Source organism: Tachyglossus aculeatus, unplaced genomic scaffold (assembly GCF_015852505.1).
Source record: "Tachyglossus aculeatus isolate mTacAcu1 unplaced genomic scaffold, mTacAcu1.pri SUPER_34, whole genome shotgun sequence".
Classification (NCBI taxonomy): Eukaryota; Metazoa; Chordata; class Mammalia; order Monotremata; family Tachyglossidae; genus Tachyglossus; species Tachyglossus aculeatus.
This window is the reverse complement of record NW_024044839.1, coordinates 2,763,643-2,787,715: the sequence shown is the minus strand read 5'-3', so window position 1 is coordinate 2,787,715 and position 24,073 is coordinate 2,763,643. Positions and strand designations below refer to the sequence as shown.

General features: G+C 49.8%; 1 protein-coding gene across 1 annotated transcript in view; it reads right to left on the bottom strand.

Moving 5' to 3' along the window:
- The window catches only part of RNF213 (ring finger protein 213), a 115,666-nt gene that overhangs the window by 73,041 nt on the left and 18,552 nt on the right, over window positions 1-24,073 (bottom strand). The window contains exons 13-26 of the mRNA XM_038741969.1: window positions 23,449-23,598; window positions 21,723-21,821; window positions 19,984-20,106; window positions 18,404-18,584; window positions 17,758-17,931; window positions 14,942-15,088; window positions 11,886-12,472; window positions 11,240-11,405; window positions 10,129-10,346; window positions 9,705-9,845; window positions 9,199-9,363; window positions 6,696-7,866; window positions 3,686-3,879; window positions 1,752-1,907 (exon numbers count right to left, since the gene is read on the bottom strand). Of these exons, the coding sequence (XP_038597897.1) occupies window positions 1,752-1,907; window positions 3,686-3,879; window positions 6,696-7,866; window positions 9,199-9,363; window positions 9,705-9,845; window positions 10,129-10,346; window positions 11,240-11,405; window positions 11,886-12,472; window positions 14,942-15,088; window positions 17,758-17,931; window positions 18,404-18,584; window positions 19,984-20,106; window positions 21,723-21,821; window positions 23,449-23,598 (3,672 nt within the window). The remainder of the gene's footprint in view (window positions 1-1,751; window positions 1,908-3,685; window positions 3,880-6,695; window positions 7,867-9,198; window positions 9,364-9,704; window positions 9,846-10,128; window positions 10,347-11,239; window positions 11,406-11,885; window positions 12,473-14,941; window positions 15,089-17,757; window positions 17,932-18,403; window positions 18,585-19,983; window positions 20,107-21,722; window positions 21,822-23,448; window positions 23,599-24,073) is intronic.

The following is a 24,073-nucleotide window of genomic DNA, read 5'->3' as shown; positions in this document are numbered from 1 at the left end:
CGGGGAGCCGCGTGGCCGCCTTCTATCGTTTAATGGCATTTGTTAAGCGCTCACTAGGTGCCAGGCACCGTACTAAGTGCTGGGAGAGACTGGAGGTCATCGGGTTGGACACAGTCCCTGTCCCACACGGGGCTCACACGGTCTTCATTCTACAGATGAGGGAATCGGGGGACCGAGAAGTGCTGGGACTTGCCCAGGGCCACGCTCCTAATCCCCATTTTACAGATGAAGTAACTGAGGCTCAGAGAAGTGAAGTGACTCCCCAGACTGAGCCCCCTCCTTCCTCTCCCCCTCCCCATCCCCCCGGCCTTACCTCCTTCCCCTCCCCACAGCCACCTGTATATATGTATAGATGTCTGTATGCATTCATTACTCTATTTATTTTACTTGTACATATTTATTCTATTTATTTTACCTTGTTAATCTGTTTTGTTTTGTTGTCCGTCTCCCCCTTCTAGACTGCGAGCCCGCTGGCTTCTAGACTGTGAGCCCGCTGTCGGGTAGGGACCGTCTCTCTATGTTGCTAACTTGTACTTCCCAAGCGCCTAGTACAGTGCTCTGCACACAGTAAGCGCTCAATAAATATGATTGAATGAACGGATGAATGAATGTTGGGTAGGGACCGTCTCTATATGTTGCCAACTTGTACTTCCCAAGCGCTCAGTACAGTGCTCTGCACACAGTAAGCGCTCAATAAATACGATTGAATGAATGAATGAATATTTATTTATTTATTTAACTTGTACATATTTATTCTATTTATTTTATCTTGTTACTATGTTTTGTTTTGTTGTCCATTTCCCTTTTAGAGTGTGAGCCCGCTGTTGGGTAGGGACCGTCTCTATGTTGCCAACTTGGACTTCCCAAGCGCTTAGTCCTGCGCTCTGCACCCAGTAAGCACTCAATAAATACGATTGAATGAATGAATGAATGAATGAATGTTTGGTAGGGACCATCTCTAGATGTTGCCAACTTGTACTTCACAAGCGCTTAATACAGTGCTCTGCACACAGTAAGCGCTCAAGAAATACGATTGAATGAATGAATATTTATTTATTTATTTTACTTGTACATATTTATTCTATTTATTTTATCTTGTTCATATGTTTTGTTTTGTTGTCCGTCTCCCCCTTCTAGACTGTGAGCCCGCTGTTGGGTAGGGACCGTCTCTAGATGTTGCCAACTTGGACTTCCCAAGCGCTTAGTCCAGTGCTCTGCACACGGTAAGTGCTCAATAAATACGATTGAATGAATGAATGACTCGCCCAGCGTCCCACGGCAGACGAGCGGCGGAGCCGGGACTAGAACCCAGGCCCTTCTGAGTCCGGGGCCCGGGCTCCAGCGCCAAGGCCACGCTGATCCTCGAGAAGCCTTGCCCGTAGGGATCCGGCGAGTACACCGAAGAACTCTAGAGAACTTCTAGAGAAGCAGCGTGGCTCAGTGGAAAGAGCTCGGGCTTTGGAGTCAGAGGTCACGGGTTCAAATCCCGGCTCCGCCAATTGTCAGCTGGGTGACTTTGGGCAAGTCACTTCACTTCTCTGGGCCTCAGTTCCCTCATCTGGACAATGGGGATTAGGACTGTGAGCTCCCCGTGGGACAACCTGATCACCTTGTAACCTCCCCAGCGCTTAGAACAGTGCTTTGGATGCCATCATTATTATTATTATTATTACACGTGCCCTCTCCTAAAACCGTCGGGCCTCCTGCGGGGTCCCCGCCGCGGGGTCCCCGCCTCGGGGCCATCCACGTACCGGTTTGGACGGTCCCTCTGGGGTCGCCGGGGGCACTTCCAGGATCTCAATGACGTACAGATGGCGTCGCCGCCGCAGCCACATCTTCCCGTTCGTGTCCATCAGGTGCCGTAAAACCAGCAACTTGAAGAGGAGTTCCCAGACGCCGCTCTGAACCTGAGGGGGCAGAAGGCCGTGAAGAATCACGGGGTAATGATAATAATAATAACAATAATAATAATAATAATAATGGCATTTATTAAGCGCTTACTATGTGCAAAGCACTGTATTAAAGCGCTGGGGCGGATACAAGGTGATTCGGTTGCCCCACGTGGGGCTCACAGTCTCCATCCCCATTTTCCAGGTGAGGCAACTGAGGCCCAGAGAAGTGAAGTGACTTGCCCCAAGTCACACAGCTGACAATTGGCGGAGCCGGGATGGCACCTTTCTGACCCGCAGACGCCTCTCCCCTCTCTCTCGCCGCTCCCGGGGGGACGGATCCGCCGTGTCCTTCCTTAGAGAAGCAGCGTGGCTCAGTGGAAAGAGCCCGGGCTTTGGAGTCAGAGGTCGTGGGTTCAAATCCCGGCTCCGCCAATTGTCAGCTGTGAGTCTTTGGGCGAGTCACAGCGTGGCTCAATGGAAAGAGCCCGGGCTTTGGAGTCAGAGGTCGTGGGTTCAAATCCCGGCTCCGCCAACTGTCAGCTGTGTCTCTTTGGGCGAGTCACAGCGTGGCTCAGTGGAAAGAGCCCGGGCTTTGGAGTCAGAGGTCATGGGTTCAAATCCCGGCTCCGCCACTTGTCAGCTGTGTGACTTTGGGCAAGTTACTTCACCTCTCTGGGCCTCAGTTCCCTCATCTAGAAAATGGGGATGAAGACTATGAGCCCCCCGTGGGACAACTTGATGACCTTGTAACCCCCCCCCAAGCACTTAGAACAGTGCTTTGCACATAGTAAGCACATAATAAATATCATTATTATCAGGTCACAACTTTTCTGTGCCTCAGTTCCCTCATCTGTAAAATGGGGATGAAGACTGTGAGCCCCACGTGGGACAACCTGATCACCTTGAATCCCCCCCAGCACTTAGAACAGTGCTTTGCACATAGTAAGCGCTTAACAAATACCATCATTATTATTATTATTATTCCCGATGGACGCTCCCAAGCGCTCGGTCCAGTCCTCTGCACTGAGTATTCAGTCATCATCATCATCAATCGTATTTACTGAGTGCTTACTATGTGCAGAGGACTGTACTAAGCGCTTGGGAAGTACAAATTGTCATTCACTCGAAAATACCTCCTGAGCGCTTCCTGTGTGCAAAGCACTGTACTAAGCGCTTGGGAAAGGACGATACAACAATACACAGACGTAGTCCCTGCCCACGATGAGCTTACAGTCTGGAGGGGGAGACGGGCAACAGCAGAAATGAATAAATTACGGATACGGACCTAAGCGCCGCGGTGCCGGGACGGGGGGGATGAAGAAAGGGAACAAGTCAAGGCGAGGCAGAAGGGAGTGGGAGAAAAGGAAAGGAGGGCACAGTCAAGGAAGGAAGGCCTCTTGGAGGAGACGGGCCCCCGATATGGCTTTGAAGCGGGGGACAGTCATTGTCCGGATACGAGGATGGAGGACGTCTTGGGCCAGAGGTAGGATATGGGCGAGGAGTCGGTGGCAGCGCTTAGAACAGTGCTTTGCACATAGTAAGCGCTTAAATATGTTGCCGATTTGTACTTCCCAAGCGCTTAGTCCAGTGCTCTGCACACAGTAAGCGCTCAATAAATATGATTGAATGAATGAATGAATGAATGATGAGATCTAGGGACACTGAGAAGGTAAGAGGAGTGATGCATGCGGGCTGGATTGTAGTAGTAAGCGCTCGAGAAATACCATCGACTGATCGATCAGGGAGAGGGAAGGGGTCCCGGGGGAGAGTGGTTGGGCCCGGGGGGCGCTTACCGAAGAAGTGACGTCCAGATGGAAGATCATGGCGTTTTTCTGGTGCTTGGCGTCGAGGAAAGGCAGCAGGGACTGGAGCACTTTGCTTTCATCCACCTGACGCTCGATCAGCCGGATGGTTTTCAGAGGCACGTCCTGACCTGGGAACTTATCCTGCAGCTTCTCGTGCAGTCTCTTCACGTACAGCGATTTTCCTGGCACGGGAAATGACTTGGATTAAGCCCCGCCTCAGTAGCGCTTAGAACAGTGCTCCAGCGCTTAGAACAGTGCTTTGCACATAGTAAGCGCTTTATAAATGCCATTATTATTATTATTAGTTTCAGGGGACATGGGAGGGGCGCGGTGATGATTCCCAGGGAGGTGAGCTGTTAGCACTAGACCGGAAGCTCGCATTGGGCAGGGATCGTGTCCACCACCTTGGGGCTACCGTGCTCTCCAGGGGCGGCTTAGCACAGTGCTCTGCACACAGTAAGCGCCCAGTAAAAAAGCAGCGTGGCCTAGGCCTAAAGCCCAGGCTTGGGAGTCAGAAGGACCTGACTTCTAATCCCTGCCGCGTGACCACGGGAAAGTCGCTTCGCTTCTCAGGGCCTCAGTACCCTCATCTATAAAATGGGGGTAAGACTACGAGCCCCACAGGGTCTATGGACTGTGGCCAACCTGATGAGCTTGGATCTACCTCAGCGCTCAGTACAGTGCCCGGCACACAGTGTTTCGGAAGCACCATGTTCCCTTCCGCATCGCCCCGACTCGCTCTCTTTCTTCACCCCTCGTCCCAGCCCCCCACAGACTTACATCTGTATGATAATAATGACGGCACTCACCAAGCGCTTACTATGTGCCGAGCACTGTTCTAAACGCTGGGGTGGGTACAAGGTCATCGGGTTGTCCCACGTGGGGCTCACAGTCTTCATCCCCATTTTCCAGATGAGGGAACTGAGGCCCAGAGAAGTTAAGCAGCCTGCCCAAGGTCACACAGCAGACAAGTGGAATTAGAACCCACGTCCTCTGACTCCCAAGCCCGGGATCTTTCCATTAAGCCACGCTGCTTCTATCTGTCATTTATGATGATGGTGATGATGGTATTTGTTAAGTGCTTACTACGTGCAAAGCACTGTTCTAAGCACTGGGGAGGTTACAAGAGGATCAGGTTGTCCCACGGGGGGCCTCACGGTTTTAATCCCCATTTCCCAGATGAGGGAACTGAGGCCCAGAGAAAGGAAGTGACTTTCCCGAAGTCACACAGCTGACAGTTGGCGGAGCCGGGATTTGAACCCATGACCTCTGACTCCAGAGCCCGGGCTCTTTCCACTGAGCCACACTGTTTCTCTACTATTTCTATTAACGTCCATCTCCCCCGCTGGACCGTAAGCTCGTTGTGGGTGGGGAATGTGTCTGTTTATCGTTGTACGGTACACTGCCGAGCGCTCTGTACAGTGCTCGGCACACAGCGGGCGCTCAGTAAATATGACTGACTGACTGACTGCCTCCCCCAAGGGCAGGGATCACGTCCCCCCCCGACTCTCCAGACTCTTCTAGCCCCCCGGCCCGCGGCCCGGCGCAGGGTAAGCGCCCGCCAGAGACACGGACAGACGGACGGCTCCATTACCCAGACTGAGCCCCCTTTTTCCTCACCTCCTCCCCATCCTTGTACTTCCCAAGCGCTTAGTCCAGTGCTCTGCACACAGTAAGCGCTCAATAAATACGATTGAATGAATAAATGAATGAAAATGGGGATTAAAATTGTGAGCCCCCCGGGGGACAACCTGATCACCTTGTAACCTCCCCAGCACTTAGAACAGTGCTTTGCACATAGTAAGCACTTAAATACCATTATTATTATTATTATTATATCCTTGTACATATTTACTATTCTCTTGTACTTATTTACTATTCTATTTATTTTATTTTGTTAATATGTTTTGTTTTGTTGTCCGTCTCCCCCTTCTAGACTGTGAGCCCGCTGTTGGGTAGGGACCGTCTCTAGATGTTGCCAACTTGGACTTCCCAAGCGCTTAGTACAGTGTTCTGCACACAGTAAGCGCTCAATAAATACGATTGAATGAATAAATGGATGAATGAATCCCCCCCGCCCTACCTCCTTCCCCTACCCGCAGCATCTGTATATATGTTTGTACAGATTTATTACTCTATTTTACTCGTACATATTTACTATTCTATTGATTTTGTTAACGAGGTGCATTTAGCTTTAATTCTATTTGTTCTGATGACTTGACACCCGTCCATGTGTTTTGTTTTGTTGTCCATCTCCCCCTTCTAGACCGTGAGCCTGTCGTCGGGCAGGGACCGTCGCTATATTCACTCATTCAATCGTATTTATTGAGCGCTTACTGTGTGCAGGGCACTGTACTAAGCGCTTGGGAAGTCCAAGTCGGCAACATACAGAGACGGTCCCTACACAACAGCAGGCTCACGGTCCAGAAGGGGGAGACGGAAAACAAAACAAAACATATTAACAAAATAAAATAAATAGAATAGTAAATATGCACAAGTAAAATAGAGTAATAAATATGTACATTCATTCATTCAATCGTATTTACTGAGGGCACGGGTTCGTATCCCGGCTCCGCCACGTCTGCTGTGTGACCTTGGGCAAGTCACAACTTCTCAGAGCCTCGGTTCCCTCATCTGTAAAATGGGGATGATGACTGTGAGCCCCACACGGGACAACCTGATCACCCTGTATCCCCCCCAGCGCTTAGAACGGCGGTTTGCACATAGTAAGCGCTTAACAAATGCCATTATTATTATTGAGCGCTGACTGTGTGCAGAGCACTGTACTAAACGCTTGGGAAGTCAAAGTCGGCAACATCTAGAGACGGTCCCTACCCAACAGCGGGCTCACAGTCTAGAAGGGGGAGACGGACAACAAAACCAAACGTATTAACAAAATAAAATGAATATACGTCGCCGACTCGCGCTTCCCAAGAGCTCAGTCCGGTGCTGTGCCCGCGGTAAGCGCTCAACGAGTACGACCGAATGAATGAATTACCGACGCCCGCTCTCTGGGAGGTGACGAATCCCACGCACATCTGGCCCTGGAAGACGCGGGCGGCCGACCAGGCCTCGGGGGCGTGGAGGTGGCGGGCCAGATAGTCCCGGATGTCGCGGGCCGGGCGCTGCGGGGTGACGAGGACCTTGTACTGGCTGAAGGCGGACGGGATGTAGCAGTGGTCCCGTTCGGCGCTGCAGACGAGCACCAGCCGGTAGTCTGGGCGGTGGGGCTGCCCGCTCAGCCTCTGGAACAGCTCTTCCAGGCGGCAGCTGACGTCGTAGCTCAGCTGGTCGGCGTGCACGAGGCTGTACACCTTGCGGCCCCCGTAGCCCGGGGTCAGGCAGCGGCGCAGGACCAGGGCCGCCTCCTCGAAGCCGGTCGCGGCCGAGCAGAGCAGGACCTCGTCGTAGGCGGGCAGCGGCTGGCCGGGGCTCTCCATGTAGACGGCCAGGGCCGACGCCAGCACCTCGGCGGGCGGGCAGACGACGAGGTTGGGCCGGCCGGCCCGCAGGCCCCCGGGGAGGTCCCGCAGGACCGGCGGCCCCGCCAGGGCGGCCAGGCCGGCCAGCCGGAGGCCCAGGGCGTCCAGGTCCAGGTGGCCGGGGAAGAAGGCGCCCGCCTCGGCCAGGTGGGCCTCCCACGCCGCCCTCAGCTCCGTCCCCAGGTCCGCCTCCGAGTCCGGCGCCCGGGGGGGCCCGGCCGGCCGGCCGGCGGCAGCGGCCGGGGCCCGCCGGGAGGCCGCCTCCAGGAGGTCGCCCTGGCTGCAGTCGCCCTTGATGAAGGACAGCATGGTGAGGGCCGCCTCGGCGGGGCTCCCCTCGCCCAGCTCCCGGCCCAGGTAGACCAGCTGCTCGGCGCTGTAGTAGTTGAGGTAGAAGTGGGTGGCGCGTTTCTGGGCCACGACTCGCTGCCACTGGTCCAGGAAGCGCTCCATCTGCCTGCACAGGGCCGCCAGCATCTCGCCCGCCTCTCCCCGCCCGCTCAGCCGCCCGACCGCCTCCAGCCGGAAGTCCATGAGGACGCGGGCCTCGCTGCGGGGGGAGGAGGAGGAGGAGGAGGAGGAGGAGGGGGAGCAGGTCACCGCCGCCGTCCAGGCTCTGAACAGCAGGTTCCCGGAGGAGTGCAGGTTGATGAAGGCCTGGGCCAGCCTCTGGACATTGCAGAACACCTGGGGAGGGAAGGCGAAGGACACCAAATGTCAAAAAGCGGACCGTCCGCGGAGGTGATCCGCAAGGGGTGCGACCTTCGTCGGGATACCGACGATACTTGTCGAGGGCTTACTGAGCGCCAAGTGCCGTTCGAAGCGCTGCGGTAGATCCCTCCTCTCTGGGCCTCGTTCTCGCCCGTCCCGCCGCCGACCCCCGGCCCGCGTCCTCCCTCCTAACATCCGCCAAGCTCGCTCTCTTCCTCCCTTCAGAGCCCTACTGAGAGCTCATCTCCTCCGGGAGGCCTTCCCACACATATATATATACAGGTGCTGTGGGGAGGGGAAGGAGGTAAGGCGGGGGAGAGGAAGGGGGAGAGGAGGCTGATGCAGTAATCAAATATAATATAATCAATCAATCAGTCGTATTTATTGAGCGCTTACTGTGTGCAGAGCACTGTACTAAGCGCTTGGGAAGTACAAGCTGGCAACATATAGAGACAGTCCCTACCCAACAGTGGGCTCACAGTCTAGAAGGGGGAGACAGAGAACAAAACCAAACATACCAGCAAATTAAAATAAATAGAATAGATATGTACAAGTAAAATAGAGTAATAAATATGTACAAACATATATACATATATACAGGTGTTGTGGGGAAGGGAAGGAGGTAAGATGGGGGGGATGGAGACGGGGACGAGGGGGAGAGGAAGGAAGGGGCTCAGTCTGGGAAGGCCTCCTGGAGGAGGTGAGCTCTCAGTAGGGACTTTAAGGGAGGAAGAGAGCGAGCTTGGCGGAGGGGCAGAGGGAGCAGGGCATTCCGGGCCCGAGGGAGGACGTGGGCCGGGGGTCGATGGCGGGACTGGAAGGCTGAACTTGGTGATAACAAGGGCCTTTTTCCCGGGGTGGGGGGAGAGTCAGTCAGGACCGGACCGGGAAGGGGGGTTGGGGGGCACTAGAAGGGAGGTCGCCTAAGTGGGTGGGGGTGGAAGCAGGGGGCGTCTATGGCGGCGCTCGGAGGAGAGGAGCCTTCCGGGAGCAGCGGGGGCCATGCGGTGTGATGGCGGGCGGGCGGGCCTCTCGGGAACGGAGTCCCGTATATAACATAGTATATATTATATTATTATATTTTATATCATATTTTATAGTATATATATTATATATAAATATATCATATATAGTATAATATAATACATTATGTATATTATATTATATAATATATATACTTGTACTTCCCAAGCGCTTAGTACAGTGCTCTGCACACAGTAAGCGCTCAATAAATACGATCGAATGAATGAATGAATTATAATCAGCATCATATATAATTACATAGCAAGCACATCGGGGAGCGCTCACCTCGGAAAACCTCTCCACCTCCACGTTGCTCTGGTCTCCCTTGCCGGACATGAGCATCAGTTTATTCAGCAGCTCCTTCAGTTCCTCCAGGGAATAGTGACGCACCTCCTCCACGTCGGCGTGGCTCTCCGTAAGGGTCAGAGTCAGGACGGCGTCCAGCGAAACCTGGGAAAGGCGCCGACACTTTGCGCGAGGCCTCTGGCCAGGCCTCCCGGCAACGGGGTGGAGGGCAGCGGCCGGGGGAATCGGATTGGACTCCTGGCCTTGGGCTGTGTGACCACGGGCGAGTCACTTCACTTCTCTGGGCCTCCGTTCCCTCAACCGGAAAACGGGGATGAAGACCGGGAGCCCCACGGGGGACGGGGACCGTGTCCTGGTACGTCCCCCGGCGCTCAGTACGGTGCACGGCGCGCAGTCGGCGCTCAGTACATACGCCCGCCTTACCGACTGTCTACCCGAAAAAGCCCGGCCGGGCCCGAGGCTGTGGGCCCCCGCAAATCTCTCACCTCCTGGCCTTCCTTGGGGGCCTTGATGATGTAGACGCCTTTGCTGTTGATGGACGTCGCCAACGACAAGGAGGACAGTTCCACCGAGCCGTGGCTTTCCTTTACCGTCTTCAGCCACTCCAGGTGCCGAGCGGAGTCGCGCTGGGGGAAGGGGAGGAGAATCGGCGCTATTTATCCGGTGCTTACCGGGTGCGGAGCACTGGAGTAAGCGCCCGGGACGGGACAACACCACGGCGTCGGTGGACGGGTTTCCCCGTCGAGAGGGGGGCGTCCGGTCTTCTAGACTGTGAGCCCGCCGTCGGGTAGGGACCGTCTCCATATACGTTGCCAACTTGGACTTCCCAAGCGCTCAGTCCAGTGCTCTGCACCCAGCAGGCGCTCAATAAATACGACTGAGTGAACGAACGAATGAGGGGGGCCTCACCAGCTTCTCGGGCAGGTGCTGGTCATTGTCCAGGGCCTTCCACAGCTCCTTCACGCAGTCCATGAACTGGTCGAAGTCGGCCCCCGGCTCCAGCTTGTAGAGCAAGGCCCCGTAGCCCTGCACGGCATCGTGGAAACAGGCCACCCGGTCCACGTCCATGTCGTTCTCCCCCGCCGAGATGGACGCCAGGTCCACAAACACCTTCAGTTCGTTGATGTCTCGGAGAGGAGGGAGAGGGGCGGTGACGGAACACGATCCCGACGCCACCACGGTGCCGCAGACTCCCCTCCCACCCCCCGCCCCGGCCCCAGTCAGTCCTCCCGGCCCAGTGGGAGCTGAGGAGAACGGGGACAAGCGCTTAGACCAGTGCTCTGCACACAGTAAGCGCTCAATATGACTGAAAGAATGAATTAATGATAATAATAATGATGGCATTTATTAAGCGCTTACTATGTGCAAAGCACTGTTCTAAGCGCTGGGGAGGCTACAAGGTGATCAGGTTGTCATATCTACCCCAGCGCTCAGAACAGTGCTTGGCACTCATTAAGTGCTTCACAAATACCATAATAATAATAATTATTAAGTCCCCTCCCCATCCCCCCCCACCTTACCTCCTTTCCCTCCCCACAGCACCTGTATATATGTTTGGATGTGTTTATTACTCTATTTTATTTGTACATATGTATTCAATTTATTTTACTTTGTTACCCACTGTTGGGTAGGGACCGTCTCTAGATGTTGCCAACTTGGACTTCCCAAGCGCTTAGTACAGTGTTCTGCACAGAGTAAGCGCTCAATAAATATGCTTGAATGAATGAATGAATGAAGTCACTTCCCTCCTTTGGGCCTCAAGCCATCTCATCTCTAAAATGGGGATGAAGACTGTGAGCCCCACATGGGGCCGGGACCGTGTCCGACCTGATGAGCTCGTATCTACCCCGGCGCTCAGTACAGTGCCCGGCGCATCGCAAGCACTTAACAGACTGTCTCTATATGTTGCCAATTTGTACTTCCCAAGCACTTAGTACAGTGCTCTGCACATAGTAAGCGCTCAATAAATACGATTGATGATGACGATGATGATGATGAAAAAAAAATGCATCTGGCCTACCTTCCAGAGCCTCCCGGACCCATCCTATGAATTCCTTTCTGAGCGAGATCTCCTCCAGACACCGGCGACGGGTCTCGTTGATCTCCTGCAGCAGCTGCTTGGCGTGGATGAGCTGCTTGTTGATGCGATCCAGTTTTTCCTGACCGAAGGCCGGCAACTCCTCGGTCTACAAGGCAAACTCTTTATCAATCCATCAATCGATCGATCAATCGCGCTTACCGTGTCCAGCACCCTGGATTCAGCGCTGGGGAGAGTCCACTAAAACGGAGTTGGTAATAACGACGGTATTTGTTAAGCGCCTACTCCGGGCCAAGCACCGTCCCAAGTGCTGGGGGAGATACAAGGCGATCGGGTTGTCCCTCGGGGGGCTCACAGACTTAATCCCCATTTTACAGATGAGGCAACTGAGGCACGGAGAAGTGAAGCGACTTGCCCAAAGTCACACAGTCTCAATCCCCCGTCTTACAGACGAGGGAACCGAGGCCCAGAGAAGCGAAGTGACTCGGCCAGGGTCACCCGGCGGAGCCGGGATTAGAACCCACGACCTTCCGACTCTACACCTCACCGCTTCTCGGTCCGCCCCGCCGTCGAGCCCGCCCCCGCGAAGCCACAAACGTCGGTTCCCGGTGGGAGCAAACGCACTTACGAAGTTCAACAGGGTCTGCAGGACACCGAAGTCGCCCGTCAGGCCCAAGTCGTCTTTGACCTTGGCGATGACCTTGGCGGAGTCAATGGCCAGGTGCAGCTCGTGGTACTCCCTGATCTGCCGGACCCTCGGGTCGATCCAGTCCCCTCTGTCGCTCCCGTCGAACTGGCACATGACGCGGAGGTCGCGGGTGAGATCCGCGTACTTGTTCTCGAAGTCTTTGAAGACGGCGTCCACTTCCGCCAACGTCAGGTCTCCGGATTTCAGATCCTTATGCAGGAGGGTGAACTTGGAGACGCAGGGGAGGAAGAGCGCGGAGCAGGTGTCTTCTAACTCCAGTGTTATGACTTCTGGTTCTTCGCCCGCCGCAAAACTCCCGGCTTCTTGCTCCCAGCACATCTGGAAGATGTGGCTATCCTTTAAAGACTTCATTTTCCGGGCCATTTCCAGGACGTCGGGGCTCAGGTTGTAATGCGTTTTCTTTTTCTCTGGGGGAGGAGAGTCCGGCAACCACACTTCCACTGCATCGAGCAGTTTCTTTCCTCCCAGGTCTTCCGAATGAATCCTCTTGATATCTCCAAACTCCACTGGGAACCAGAGGTGAAAAGAAAAAAAATTAGCTTTCATAAATTAAAGTCTCCAGTGACAAAATCATACCCTATTTGGGGAAGAGGCAGCGTGGTCTAGGGCGTATTTATTTATGATGGCATTTATTAGGCACTTACTATGTGCAAAGCACTGTTTTAAGCGCTGGGGAGGTTACAAGGTGATCAGGTTTTCCCACGGGGGGCTCACAGTCTTCATCCCCGTTTTCCAGATGCGGTCACTGAGGCCCAGAGAAGTGACGTGACTTGCCGAGAGTCACACAGCTGACGGTTGGTGGAGCCGGGATTTGAACCCATGACCTCTGACTCCAAAGCCTGGGCTCTTTCCACTCAGCCACGCTGCTTCTCTATATGTTGCCAACTTGTACTTCCCAAGCGCTTAGTACAGTGCTCTGCATACAGTAAGCGCTCAATAAATACGATTGATTGATTGATTGATTCTCTAAGGGGTAGAGACTGGGCCTGGCTGTCAGAGGTCCTGGGTTCTAATCCCGGCTCTGTCACCTGTCTGCTGTATTCATTAGTTCGATCGTATTTATTGAGCACTTACTGCGTGCACCGCACTGAACTAAGCGCTTGGGAAGTACAAGTTGGCAACTGGGTGAGTCACTTCACTTCTCTGGGCCTCTGATACCTCATCTGCAAAATGGGGATTCAAGACCTGCCTTCCTAGTTACAGTGGGGGCCCCGTGGGGGACGGGGACTGATGGAATTGTATCTACCCAGTGCAGCGATCGGCACGTAGTAAGTGCTTAACAAGACGCACGATTATTATTATTATATTATAATCATATATTATAATATTATTATTCATTCAATTGTATTTATTGAGCACTTACTGTGTGCAGAGCACTGTATTAAGTAAGCACTTAGGAAGTTCAAGTTGGCAACATATAGAGACGGTCCCTACCCAACAATGGGCTCACAGTCTAGAAGGGGGAGACAGACAACAAAACAAGTCATTTATGGTATCGGTTAAGTGCTTATTATGTGTCAAACACTAGTTTAAGCATTGGGGTAGATAGAAGTTAATCAGGTTGGACACAGTCCCTGACCCACACAAGGTTCACAGTCTCAGTATTGCGAGAGAACCGATACTGAATCCCCATTTTGCAGCTGAGCAAACTGAGGCCCAGAGAAGCGAAGGGACTTGCCCAAGGTTACCCAGTAGACGGGCGGTGGAGCCGGGATGGGAACCCAGGTCCTCTGGCTCCCGGGTCTAGGTTTTACCCTCTAGGCCACACGGACTTATCCTGATTATTGTTTTTCCTCCACATCTCCTTCCCTACAACCAGCTCATTTTTTCGCTTTGGGAATTAAAAAGAAAAACAAAATGTGATTGCTAAAGGAAGCCCCCCAAAACACACACACACACACACCCCACCCACCCTCCCCCAATTAACCCCCAACTCTTCCTTGGCTCCCAGGCTCAACCCGTGAACTTCTTCTAGACCATGAGCCCGCTGTTGGGTAGGGACCGTCTCTATATGTTGCCAACTTGGACTTCCCAAGCGCTTAGTACAGTGCTCTGCACACAGTAAGCTCTTAATCCCACACTGAGCCCCCTTTTTCCTCTCCTCCTCCCCACCCCCCCCGCCCTACCTCCTTCTCCTCCCCACAGCACCTGTATATACATGTTTGTACAGATTTATTACTCTGTTTTACGTGTAAATATTTACCTTTCTATTTGTTAATGATGTGCACTTAGCTTTATTTCTACTTATTGTGATGACTTGACACCTGTCCACATGTTTTGTTTTGTTGTCTGTCTCCCCCTTCTAGACTGTGAGCCCGTTGTCGGGTAGGGACCGTCTCTATATGTTGCCAACGTGTACTTCCCAAGCGCTTAGTGCAGTGCTCAGCACACAGTAAGCACTCAATAAATACGATGGATTGAATGAACGAATGAATAAATACGATTGAATGAATATCCTGTATATGTGTTTGTACGTATTTATTACTCTATTTATTGATTTATTTTACTTGTACATATTTATTCTATTTATTTTATTCTGTTACTATGTTTTGTTTTGTTCTCTGTCTCTCCCTTCTAGACTGTGAGCCTGCAGTTGGGTAGGGACCGTCTCTATATGTTGCCAACTTGGACTTCCCAAGCGCTTGGTACAGTGCTCTGCACACAGTAAGCACTCAAATACGATTGATTGAATGAATGAATAAATACAATTGAATGAATATCCTGTATATATGTATACATGTTTGTACATATTTATTACCCTATTGATTTATTTTACTTGTACATATTTATTCTATTTATTTTATTCTGTTAATATGTTTTGTTCTCTGTCTCCCCCTTCTAGACTGTGAGCCCACTGTTGGGTAGGGACCGTCTATATGTTGCCAACTTGTACTTCCCAAGCGCTTAGTACAGTGCTCTGCACACAGTAAGCGCTCAATAAATACGATTGAATGAATGAATGAGCGAACTACTACCTTTAATCGACTCCACTTTCTGACACATCATCAGGAGACACTCCACGTAACTTTTCTCCATCTTTATGTACTCTAATTCATTCTCCCTTCTGGACAACGTTTTGTTCAGATCATGCTTCTTCTCCTGGGGGGAAAGACTCTTCTGCTCTGAAAAGATAAAAAATACGCGACAGGATCAGAAAGACACATCTCGGCTCTCCCTCAGCCAAACCCCTTCTGCCAACCTGCTCTAAATCAATCAATCAATCAATCATATTTATTGAGCGCTTACTGTATGCAGAGCACTGTACTAAACACACTATTACCTAGCAATAATAATAATGGTATTTGTTAAGCGCTTACTATGTGCCGAGCACTGTTCTAAGGAACAGTAGGAGTTTCTCAACTCTATTTTACTGAGCTTTCCCAAGCGCTCAGTACAATACTCTGCACACGGTATGCCCTCAATAAAGACCACTGATCGATTAACTTAACAAACAGCAACTTGTGTGATTTTGGGAAGTCACTTTACGTCTCTCCCTCACCTGCAAAATGGGGGTAAGACAGCTGCCCTCCCTCCTGCTTAGACTGTGGGCCCCGCCTGACACCTGATTATCTTGTATCTTCCCCAGTGCTTAGTACAGTGCTTGGCACATAGTAAGCACTTGGCGTTCTGGATAGAAGATGGACCTGGGTGTGAGGTGGTCATGGGTTCGTTCATTCATTCATTCAATCGTATGAAGTCATGGGTTCGTTCATTCATTCAATCGTATTTATTGAGCGCTTACTGTGTGCGGAGCACTGTACTAAGCGCTTGGGAAGTCCAAGTCGGCAACATCTAGAGACGGTCCCTACCCAATAACAGGCTCACAGTCTAGAAGGGCGACGTGGATAGGCAACCACTGGAGATTCTTGAGGTGTTGGGAAACATGGACTTCCCAGACTGAGCCCCCTCCTTCCTCTCCCACTCCTCCCCCTCTCCATCCCCCCCGCCTTACTTCCTTCCCTTCCCCACAGCACCTGGATATATGTTTTTACGTATTTATTACTCTATTTATTTATTTATTTTACTTGTACATATCTATTCTATTTATTTTATTTTGCTAATATGTTTGGTTTTATTCTCTGTCTCCCTCTTCTAGCCTGCGAGCCCGCTGTTGGGTAGGGACCGTCTCTAGATGCTGCCAACTTGGACTTCCCAAGCGCTTAGTCCAGTGCTCTGCACACAGTAAGCGCTCAAGAAATACGATTGATTGATTGATTGACGGACTGAAATGGTTTCATAGAAAAATGATCCGGGTAGCAGAGTGAAGTATAAACCGGAGTGGGGAGAGACAGGAGGCAAGGAGGTCAGAAAGGAGGCTGATACCGGAATCAAGGCAGGATAGGATAAGTACATGAATTAATGCGGTAACAGTTTGAACGGAGCAGAAAGGGGCAGATTTTAGCGATGTCGTGAGGGTTCAACTGACAATATTTGCTGACAGACTATGTGGTTCGAATCCTGGCTCCTCCCCTTGTCTGTTGTGTGACCGTGGGCAAGTCGCGTCACCTCTCCCTGCCTCAGTTCCTTCATCTCTAAAATGGGCAATGGGACCGTGAGCCCCACGTGGGACAGGAGCCAGTGTGCAACCTGATTTCCTTGTATCCGCTCCGGTGCTGAGTAAAGTGCCGGGCATACAGTAAGCGCTTTAACAAATACCACATTTATTATTATCGTAATTATCATCACTACAAATATTGATAAAAAATATATTACATTATATTAAGTCTGTTGAATATGTACATATTAAATTAATGTATAGACAATATATTATGATGAGATTAATTATGTACATAGTTAAATATTATACATTGATGTATTGTTATAACTATACTATATTAAAAAAATTATTATTGTATGTTGAATATGTACATATTAAATTAATGATAATCGCTATACTATATAAAATAATAAACAATTATTATTGTATGTTGAATATGTACATATTAAATTAATGTATAAATAATATATTATGATGAGACTAATTATGCACATAGTTAAATATTATACACTGATGTATTATGTTATAACTATACTATATAAAAATAAACAATTATTGTATGTTGAATATGTACATATTAAATCAATGCATAAATATATTGATGAGATTAATTATGCACATAGTTAAATATTATGCATTGATGTATTATGTTATAACTATACTATATAAAAATAAATTATTGTATGTTGAATATGTACATATTAAATTAATGTATAAATAGTATACTATGACATTAATTATGCACATAGTTAAATATTATACATTGATGTATTATAACTATGCTATATAAAATAATAAACAATTATTATTGTACATTGAATATGTACATATTAAACTAATGTATAAATAGCATTATATTATCAGATTAATTATACACATAGTTAAATGTTATACATTGATGTTTATTATGTTATAATAACTATACTATATAAAATGATAAACAATTATTATTGTATGTTGAATATGTACATATTAAATTAATGTATAAATAATATTGTTTTATGAGATTAATTGTACACATAGTTAAATATTATACATTGATGTACTATTATGTTATAACTATACTATATAAAATAATAAACGATTATTATTGCTGAAACTATGTTGCAGCATATTAATGTGTTAAATATTTACATATTGAATTAATATATAATAATAATAATAATGACGGTATTTGTTAAGCGCTTACTATGTGCAAAGCACTGTTCCAAGCACTATATAAGTGACGTTGAATAGTAATAATAATAATAATCTGGTCTTCCTTTAGGCTAAGAATCCCATCCTCTTACTCACTTAATTCCCACATGTCCTGAAATTTTTTCTTGTGCTCCGAGATTTGCTCCAGATGTCTGATCAGAATCCGTCCACTCAGGAGGTCATCCACCACCTTCGTGAACACCGAATCGGCCACGGCCAACAGCTTCTTGGCGTCCTCGGAAATCTTCTCCAGGATCTGCTGGTTAGTTCCTGCCGGAGAAATTGCAGTGTTCTTTTCCCTCGCGGAAACCGGAGCGGAATTCTCCCCCCTCGCTACAGTTGTATTATTGGTATTATTTGCAACTACCCCAGCGCTTAGAACAGTGTTTGACACATCATAAGCACTTACTAAATACCATAAAAAGGGCTCCAGGGCCAGCGCTCTAATAATAATAATCATAATGACGGCCTTTATTAAGCGCTTACTATGTGCAAAGCATGTTCTAAGCGCTGGGGACGTTACAGGGTGATCAGGTTGTCCCACGGGGGGCTCACAGTCTTCACCCCCATTTTACAGGTGAGGGAACTGAGGCCCAGAGAAGTGAAGTGACTTGTCCAAAGCCACACAGCTGACAAGCGGCGGAGCCGGGATTTGAACCCGTGACCTCTGACTCCAAACCCGGGCTCTTTCCACCGAGCCACGCTGCTTCTCTAGCCCGACTGATGGCTGGCCCTTCCTTACCGTACAAGTTGAAGAGGTGTTGGGTGTCGGGCCAGGTCAGCAAGTGCTCCAAAACCTCCTTCAACTCATCCACGTGATTCCCATTCCGGCTCGGCCACGACTTGGCGATCACGGCCGACACCAGGGAGCCGAACTTCCCCAGGTTGCTCGAGCCGACCATGTCCAGGATGTTGGTCTGAGACTGCGGCCCGGAGCAGAAACGATTGGGATTAATAATAATGAAAACAACAGTTGTGGTATTCATTCATTCACTCATTCAATTGTATTTATTTTATTTCATTTTTGATGGCACTTATTAACCGCTTACTATGTGCCAAGCACTGTTCTAAGTGCTGGGGAGGTTACAAGGTGATCAGGTTGTCCCTCGTGGGGCTCACAGATTTAATCCCCATTTTCCAGATGAGGTAACTGAAGTGACTTCCCCAAGGTCACACAGCTGACAATTGGTGGAGCCGGGATTAGAACCCATGACGTCTGACTCCAAAGCCCGGGCTCTTTCCTACTGAGCCACGCTGCTTCTCATTTATTGAGTGCTTACTGTGTGCAGAACACTGTACTAAGCGCTTGGGAAGTACAAGTCGGCAACATATAGAGACGGTCCCTACCCAATATTCATTCATTCATTCAATTGCATTTATTGAGTGCTTACTGTGTGCGGAGCACTGTACTAAGCGCTTGGGAAGTCCAAGTCGGCAACATACAGAGACGGTCCCTACCCAATATTCATTCATTCATTCAATTGCATTTATTGAGTGCTTACTGTGTGCGGAGCACTGTACTAAGCGCTTGGGAAGTCCAAGTCGGCAACATATAGAGACGGTCCCTACCCAATATTCATTCATTCATTCAAATGCATTTATTGAGTGCTCACTGCGTGCGGAGCACTGTACTAAGCGCTTGGGAAGTCCAAGTCGGCAACATAAAGAGACAGTCCCTACCCAACAGCGGGCTCACAGTCTAGAAGGGGGAGACAGACACCAAAACATAACATATTAACAAAATAAAATAAGTAGAATAAATATGTAAAAATAATATAAATAAATTGAATAATAAATACATCCAAACATATATATCCAGGTGCTGTGGGGAGGGGAAGGAGGTGGAGGGGGCTCAGTCTGGGAGACTGCCCAAAGTCACACAGCTGACAGTTGGCGGAGCTGGGATTTGAACCCACGACCTCTGACTCCAAAGAAGTTGAACTTCCCACCCCCAACAACCCTGTCTCCCGCCACCCGCCTCTAGTCATTCTTTATTTTTTAAAAAAACCCGAATCTGAAAGTGGGCCGAGCTGATTGCACTTCCCAAGCGCTTCCCAAGTCCAGTGCTCTGCCCACAGTAAGCGCTCAATAAACACGGTTGAATGAATGAATATAACGGAGGTGGTCTGGGACGAAGAAGTGGAGATTTTCCCCCTGCCCGTTCACCCCACCCTCCCCACATCCCGTCTCTCTTCTCTCTTCCCACGGAGCCACACTGATTTCTCTGGTAGGGATGGGGTGAGGTGGAAGGAAGGGAAGACACGCTCTTCTGGCTGCCCCGGCTGTAGAGCGCCGGCCTGCTGTTTATTTTCCCCGCGCTACCTGGCAGGCCGAGCTCACGGCTTCGATGGCGCAGGTCTCGAAGCACTTGTTGATGGAGGAATCCAGGTCCTGAAAATCCTGGTGACTCCTGCAGTACGCCTTAATCTGCTCCACTGGGCGTTCCTGACAAAAGGGAATCAATCAATCAATCAATCGTATTTATTGAGCGCTTACTGTGTGCAGAGCACTGGACTAAGCACTTGGGAAGCTCAAGTTGGCAACATCATCATCATCAATCGTATTTATTGAGCGCTTACTCTGTGCAGAGCACTGGACTAAGCGCTTGGGGAGTCCAAGTTGGCAACATCTAGAGACGGTCCCTACCCAACTGTGGGCTCACAGTCTAGAAGGGGCTCACGGTCTAGAAGGAAACACCGCATTGGTCACAATCATAATAATCATTCATTCATTCATTCATTCAATCGTATTTATTGAGCGCTTACTGTGTGCAGAGCACTGGACTAAGCGCTTGGGAAGCCCAAGTTGGCAACATCTAGAGACGGTCCCTACCCAACAGTGGGCTCACAGTCTAGAAGGGGGAGACAGAGAACAAAACCAAACATATTAACAAAATAAAATAAGTAGAATAAATATGTACAAGGAAAATAAATCAATAGAGTAATAAATCCGTACAAACGTATATACACATATATACAGGTGCTGTGGGGAAGGGAAGGAGGTAAGGCGGGGGGGATGAAGAAGGGGAGGAGGGGGACAGGAAGGAGGGGGCTCAGTCTGGGAAGGCCTCCTGGATGAAGGTATTTGTTAAGCGCTTACTATGTGCCAGGCACTGTACTAAGCGCTGGGGTAGATACAAGGTTACCAGGTTGTCCCGCATGGGGCTCACAGTCTTGAGAAGCAGCGTGGCTCAATGGAAAGAGCCCGGGCTTGGGAGTCAGAGATCATGGGTTCAAATCCCGGCTCCACCAATTGTCAGCTGTGTGACTCTGAGCAAGTCACTTCACTTCTCTGGGCCTCAGTTCCCTCATCTGTAAAATGGGGATTATGACCGTGAGCCCCACGTGGGACAACCTGATCACCTTGTAACCTCCCCAGCGCTTAGAATGTAGTAAGTGCTTAACAAATACCATTATTATTATTATTACAAAGAAATCGAGTTGGACACAGTCTCTGTCCTACGTGGGGCTGGCAGTCTCGTTCCCCACTTTCCAAATGAGGGAACTGAGAAGTGAAGTGACTTGCTTGCAAGTGGTGGAGCCAGGATTAGAACCCAGGACTTTTTGACCCCCAGGCCTGGGTTCCTTCCACTAGGCCGGGCCGTCTAAAGGCGCGAGGGGGAACTGTGTCCTGGGGACTCGACCTAGGAAAGGCGACGAGAGACGCTGACCCGATCGACTGAGCCCCCTCCTTCCTCTCCCTCTCCTCCTCCTTCCCCTCCCCACAGCACCTGTATATATGTTTATATGTATTTATTACTCTATTTATTTTATTTGTACATATTTATTCTATCGATTTTATTTTGTTAATATGTTTTGTTTTGTTCCCTGTCTCCCCCTTCTAGACTGTGAGCCCACTGTTGGGTAGGGACCATCTCTAAATGTTGCCAACTTGGACTTCCCAAGAGCTTAGTACAGTGCTCTGCACACAGTAAGCGCTCAATAAATACGACTGAACGAATGATCGGCCGGATAACCCGCCGTGTGAAGGGCTGCCGGGGGACTCATCTCCCCGCCGCTCGTGCTGTCCCCAAGACACTCACAACCCGGGGCTCATGGCACCTGTTTGATTCTTTCTTCCAGACTGCCAAGGAAAGATCTCTTCCACTCCTCCGTCAGGTCCTCCGTGGCAAAGCTTATGCTCACAAACCGGCTACAACCCTAAAAACACACCCAAGAACGGTATCGTCAGAAAGCGTTCAACGTTTCGCCGGATACGGTCATTCATTCAGCAGTATTTACCGAGCGACTACCGCGTGCAAAGCGCTGTACGGTACGACGAAAGGGTCTGCGGGCCCAGACAAATAATAATGATGGCATTTGTTAATCAATCAATCAATCGTATTTATTGAGCACTTACTGTGTGCACAGCATTGTACTAAGCGCTTGGGAAGTACAAGTCGGCAACACATAGAGACAGTCCCTACCCAACAGCGGGCTCACAGTCTAGAAGTGCTTACTATGTGCCAGGCACTGTTCTAAGCACCGGGATAGGGATTGTCTCTATTTGTTGCCAACTTGGACTTCCCAAGCACTTAGTACAGTGTTCTGCACACAGTAAGTGCTCAATAAATAACGATTGAATGAATGAATGGATACAAGGTTACCAGGTTGTCCCGCATGGGGCTCACAGTCTTCATCCCCATTTTACAGATAACTGAAGCACAGAGAAGTTAAGTGACTTTTCATTCAACCGCATTTATTGAGCGCTTACTGTGTGCACAGCACTGTACTAAGCGTTTACGACTTGCCTAAAGTCACACAGCTGACAAGTGGCGGAGCCGGGATCAGAACCCACGACCTCTGACTCTCAAGCCCGGGCTCTTTCCACTACTCTCCCACGCTCTCAGTCCAGTGCTGTGCAGAACAGACACTCGGAAAACGCTAGTATTTTCTGAGCGCTTGCTCGGTACAGAGCACTGTGCCCAGTGCTTGGAGAGCACAATCAAGTTAGCAAAAATGATCCTCGCCCTCCAGGAACTTACCATCTGAAGGGAATAAGATTTAATGCACGGGCCGGGCTACAGAGATGTGACATTTCTTTGCGTCCTGGCTTTTAGACTGTGAGCCCACTGTTGGGTAGGGACTGTCTCTATATGTTGCCAACTTGTACTTCCCAAGCGCTTAGTACAGTGCTCTGCACACAGTAAGTGCTCAATAAATACGATTGATTGATTGATTAATAATAATTACTGTGGTATTTGTTAAGCACTTACTGTACTAAGTGCACAGCCAGGCACTGTACTAAGCGCTGGGGTGGTCACAAGCAAATCGGGGTGGTTATAGTCCCTGTCCCACATCGGACTCAAAGCCTCCATCTTCATTTTCCAGATGAGGTCCCTGAGACCCAGAGAAGTGAAGTGACTTGCCCAGGGTCACGCAGCAGGCAAGTGGCAGAGGCGGGATTAGAACCCACGACCTTCTGGCTCCCAAGCCCGGGCTCTCGCGACTGCACCATGTTAAGGAGGGAGAGAGGCACTGTTTATTCCCTCCCACGGCAGCTTCAGGAGCTCAGTTTTCTCCACGGCTAAATGGGCTCCTTGGAGTTGGGTCCTTTCGGAGGAGCAACGCCCCCGTCACCCCCGCAGGGAGAGCCGTGCAGGCCTAGCAAAGCCCCTTATTTCGAGAGAGAAAAGTGAAATTCATTCATCCAATCGTATTTATTGAGTGCTTAGTGTGTGCAGAGCACTGTACTAAGCACTTGGAAAGTACAATAAAGCCAGAAAGAGAGGCAACTGAAAGAGTTACTAGGAGACTGGGCTTGGTGACATCATTGGGGAACAGATACCTTAAGTTCCTCCTTAAAACAGACGGAGTCCAGGCGACAGAACCGCGACCACTGCTGGAACCATTTCAGGGTGTCGCTGAGGACTCGATGGAATATTTCTTTCACTAAACTGAGCTTCCCGGGTTCATTTTCCAGGACTTCTCCGGGCTCCTGTTATCAGAAAGAGAAGTTTGAACATTTACTATACTCACATTCTCTCTCTCGCTCTCTCTTTCTCTCTCTCACACAAACACACACACACACACACAAAACCAAAATAAAAAACAACCCTCCATCAAGTTCTCTTGAATTATTTGGAAAGATTCAGTCCCTCAGTTGAGTGTTCTGCACACAGTAGGACTGCAAGCTCCTTGAGGGCACGGATCTTGTCTTTAACTATCGTCCCTACCCCCAAGTGCTTAAGACAGGGTGGTGAGCTCCTCGAGGGGGGTCGTGTTTACAGAGTCTATTATGCCCTCTCAAGTGCTTAGTACAGTGCTCTGCACAGAGAGGGCACCGAGTAAATACTATTGATTGATTGGTGCTACATCAATGGTATTTATTGAAAACTTACTGTGTGCAGAGCACCGTTTTGAGCACTTGGGAGAGTCTAATAGAACAGAGTCGCTAGACACGTTCCCTGCCC